Below are 4891 nucleotides of genomic sequence, written 5' to 3'. Positions count from 1 at the left end.
ATTCTTAGTGTTCCAAATTAATTTTAATCTACATTTTCTCCACAAAATCTGTTTGAAATCTCTCCGTCTCTGTCCTGTGAGGGTCCCAGCTCTTCAAACAAGGGTCGGAGGCGGAGTACTCAAACTTTTTTACACCTTTGTAGCGCAGAGCCCTCCCACCTCATGGCGATTGGCTGCCTGTGCGTTTATAGCGCACCAACCTTCCCATCCACCGCTGAGAAGTCGGTACCGTTCAGTCCACGCGTCTCCTGGAAGCGTCTCATGGATGTGACTTATTGCTTTATATTCCTGCTTGAGAGCCAGAAACCCTCAGTGAGTTATTTTCTGTCTGTTGTTGGCTGTTCTTCGTGCTAGTGCGCTGTCCAAAAATCCTCCCCGCTGGACAGAGATGAGCAGTCCCGATGCGGGGTACGCCAGCGACGATCAGACCCAGGCAAGGTGTACGATGTCAGTCATGATGCCTGGAATGGGACACTGCCAGTGGGCCGACCCCCTCAGTCCTCTTGGGGACACCAAAGTGAAGAGCGAGCCGTGCGCCTCCGGCTCCGGCAGCCAGAGCCGCGGCAAGAGCGAACCGCGGATCCGGCGGCCCATGAACGCGTTCATGGTGTGGGCGAAGGATGAGCGCAAGAGGCTGGCGCAGCAAAACCCGGACCTGCACAACGCGGAGCTGAGCAAAATGTTGGGTAAGTCACTTTAGACTCCATTTAATCGATCCCAAGCTGCCATTCATGAGTTATTATATATTTTTTCTCATTGTTTTTGAATTTAAAGCGCTTTTTATTTCAGTGTTATGGTCTGAATCTGCTCTAAAACACCTAAATGTTTACTTCTCAGTAGATGCAGTGATTGTTTAGGCAGCAGGTGTTATTAAAAGTTCCTGTGTCTCAGTTAAGCCGCACATGTAACCTGAAAAACCTGTCCCTGCCCCCTAAAATGGCAACAAGCTATTTTTGTGTGCATCACCCGGCTGCGTACAGTATCTGCTGACATATCATTGATGTGCACTCTCCTCTTGACCTGCAGGGAAATCGTGGAAAGCCCTTCCTGTTACAGAGAAGCAGCCCTTTGTCGAGGAGGCCGAGCGGCTGCGGGTTCAGCACATGCAGGATCACCCCAACTACAAGTACCGGCCACGGCGGCGGAAGCAGGTGAAGAGGATTAAGAGGCTGGACTCTGGCTTTCTAGTCCACGGCGTGTCCGATCACCAGGCCCAGGCGATGTCCGGCGACGGCAGAGTGTGTGTGGAGAGCCTGGGCCTGGGCTACCACGAGCACGGCTTCCAGCTTCCCTCGCAGCCGCTCAGCCACTACCGAGATGCTCAGGCTCTTGGAGGCCCCTCTTATGAGGCCTACAGCCTCCCCACACCTGACACCTCTCCTCTGGACGCCGTGGAGTCCGACTCCATCTTCTTCCCTCCACACTCGCAGGAGGACTGCCACATGATGCCTGCGTACGCTTACCACTCCCAGGCGGCAGAGTACCAGCCCCAGGACGCCCTCTCCAACCACCACAGCAACGCTATCCTGCACCGACACCCTGCCTCAGCTCCAGAGCAGCCCCCTCAGCCCTCCACTCTCCCCCCTTCCTACATGGGGTGCCCCAACCCTCTGGCAATGTATTACACCCAGCACTGCAGTCCCAGCCACCCCAAGCGGCACCCTGGCGGCGGGGCAGGACAGCTCTCCCCACCTCCCGACTCCCACCCTCACCCAGCGGACAGCGTGGAGCAGATGCACCACTCCGAGCTGCTGGCCGAGGTGGACCGGAGCGAGTTCGAGCAGTATTTGAGCTCCTCTGCGGCGCGTGCGGACATGACAGGCTTGCCATACGGGCCGCACGAGGCTGGCATGCAAGGACCTGAGAGCCTCATATCATCGGTGCTGTCAGACGCCAGCACAGCTGTGTATTACTGTAGCTACAACAACTCCTAACCTCCTGCCTGCAAGGACACATGATCTGACCTCAAGTCTCTGTAGCTAAATTTGAACAAATTCTTTTATTTTTTTAAATTTGTACTTCCCTACTAGCACAGAAGGTCCATGAGATTTTTGAAATGAAGCTTAGGAGAGTGACTGTTGTACTGTAACTGTGTAAGAAAAGAATATTTTAACATGAACACTGGTTTTTTCTTCCACCCTCGCAGGGATATGAATTCATTTTGTGATGATAAATATTGTACAGTCACTATTTTAAAGGGGCACTGTGTAGTTTTCAAACTACGACTACTAATATTTACAATACTAATAAGGTGATAATACAAACTCAGAAATATTTATTTATTCCTGAACTGAATAAACAAGCTGCTCTCAGAGGGAAAACACTGTTTGAAGCTAGAAAGGTGGCAGGGTCCGCCACACATAAACAAAGTGAAACAGAATGAAATTGTGTTGTCCTTTAAGGTCAGTCTGTTTATTCACTAAGAGTTTGTTTATTTAGTTTCTTTAGGCATAAAAAAAAACTACAGAGTGCTCCTTTAACGTTGATGTTTATACTGTAATTGTTTGGGATTTTGTTTTTTTTATACTTTTTTTTGCACTTTTGAGAAATAAATTTTTGCAAATAGACTCAACTCCTCTTGTATTTATTATTTCACATCCTCCTCAGACCGGCTGAAGCTTCTTTCTTTTATAATTCAGGCACATCTTAAGCTCCTTAATTTTATTTTAGGGGACGTATCAAAAGCTCTATCACCTCGAAGCCAGACACGACTGATCGGTCGGTGAGTTTGTCATGAAGGAAATGTAAATCTTTATAGAACAAATACTTTTCACGTGGCACAACATTACTGCGGCTCTGTTGGTTTTTCCCACTTCCACACGGAGCTGATCCAGCACCAGTTGCTCACCTGGAAGCGGGGCAGCGACCCGGCTTCCTGGCCCGGACGGAGTGGAGGTAATCCCAGTGTCTGCGTTACACATGGCGCCTTGTTTTCGCAGCATGGGAGCGCAGTTTATGCTCCGGACATCCTGCCTGTAAATGATTTAGTCTCCTCTGATTAATGCTCGGGGCCATTAAAATTCACTACACCTCTGTTAAACAATGGCGACACTTTATTTTGTGTATTTTCACAGCTGAATGTGAGCGCGTCCTCCAGCTATGCGTAATAACACAGCAGTGACATCAGGTTTTATTTCTGTGGGTGCACTGATGTACCCTGTGGTATATTTATCCACGAACGCCAGACTGTTGCTTCATCACACGTCACATTTATCAGGTAAAAATCTTTAAAACCTTGAGGACAACTCGTGGTATTTATAGCTGAGAAAGAGTCCCATTTTTAAAAATAGAGATTTTCCCGATTTTGAAAGGAAGAGGTTCTTCTCGGAGGGGTCAATCACCCTGACCCCACCGTCCATTTTTAGCTCTTCAGAGGAAACATGCTCCAGAGGTGTATATGTTCATGCGCTTTGTTCACGCTGAATGTTTTTTAAATATTCCTCTTATGTAGAAGTAGTGGTCGGAGCTCAAGGTAAATATTAGCAGCTCTTCCCACGGTTGTAACGATGATGTCAGCTCCCGTTTTAGTCAAGAAAATTGACATTTTTCTGACTTCGACACACATTTTTGGAGTGTTTTCCCTGCAAACTGACACGTCTGAGGTGTCGTTACGTCTCCTTACTTCCTTCACATTCACACAAGACTTCTTTCCCCCCAAAGCCGTGCACAACAATCCAGCGTAATTGGTGCGAATGTGTTTAAATTCAGTCTGCAGCTGAGTGGCAGGTTTATCCTCCCTGTTGTTCCAGCTAATGGCTGCATAACAACAGGCTCAGGCCACGATCCCCGAGGCATCAGCAGCGTGGGTGGGGGTCACCTGCGCTGACCTTAGGGAGAGGCAGACCCCCCCATGTCAGCCATGATATTATCTGCTCACGCTAATTGATCCGGGCTAATTGAGGAGGAAGAGCTCACCGAGTGAGTTTCTTGAAAAACAAAATGTTGAGGGAGGTGAATGATTATGTTTTGTCTCTTTTTCCTTTTTCAGTATTATATTTAATTTAAGAACAAATGACAAACAAATTTACAAACATTCAAAAACAAAACAAAACCAAGAAAAAAGACAACAAACTCAAGAAGTCAGACTAGACGGGGATGAATACACCAAAGTTTCAACCTAAAGTAAACATAGGCCAAAGAATGGCCGCACAGCAGGGACCTACACAAACAATATCTGTGTAGATAGTAAGAATTAAAAACAAGAAATATAAAGAAGTCACATTTTACACTGCAAAATGTGTAGTGTGAGTTTTCTTCTGTTGGTATGACGGCCATTTACAGTACAATACTATGTGTTTTGCATTATGGTAGTTAAGTCATATGTATCTTGTTTTCAATGTGTTTCATATGGGAAATTAATGTCAAGGACAAATCCTATTGTTAATGCTGGTAACTAGGTGCATCCAGCATGACTGTGATTATTACCATCCTGATAATCGTAGAAATATTCTTAAAACTTAAAAATATAAAAGTAAAATTGCACTAAAACGAATTTTGGGATGGGACACGCATCTTGTTTTAGTGAAAAACAATTTAAGAATCTTAAATACGTAAAAAATAAATAAAAGACAAATAACGTGGCTGTGACATCATCTCCCTGTCGTTTTTACTTTTGAATCTGTAGTTTTTAACACACGTTTAACTTGTCTTTGTTTCATTCGTGTGAGGATATTCATTATCTCCATTCACAATCATCCTGGTAATGATAATACACCACTTTTTATCGCGATTCAAGATATAGTCCCGTTAATTTATCTAACTTTTGCACTTCTGTGTTTGAAGTTATTGATGGTTGTGTTGCTGCGAGCAGCACTGAGATGTTTCCAGGTGTGAGTAAGACATTCAGTCAGAGCAGCAGAGGCAGAGCACGGCTCAAAGCTCAGGAAATCAG

At 45.9% G+C, this 4891-nt stretch overlaps 1 protein-coding gene across 1 annotated transcript; it reads left to right on the top strand.

Annotated features, from left to right (window-relative positions):
- The first annotated feature begins 241 nt into the window (after window positions 1–241).
- On the top strand, window positions 242–2567 carry sox17 (SRY-box transcription factor 17). The gene is made up of 2 exons (XM_073488428.1): window positions 242–686; window positions 1027–2567. Exons 1-2 carry the CDS (start codon window positions 389–391, stop codon window positions 1932–1934), a joined length of 1206 nt encoding a protein of 401 aa, XP_073344529.1. The 5' UTR covers window positions 242–388; the 3' UTR covers window positions 1935–2567.
- The last annotated feature ends 2324 nt before the right edge of the window (window positions 2568–4891 follow it).

Source organism: Pagrus major, chromosome 19, assembly GCF_040436345.1.
Source record: "Pagrus major chromosome 19, Pma_NU_1.0".
Taxonomy (NCBI): Eukaryota; Metazoa; Chordata; class Actinopteri; order Spariformes; family Sparidae; genus Pagrus; species Pagrus major.
This window is presented reverse-complemented; position numbering and strand designations above follow the sequence as displayed.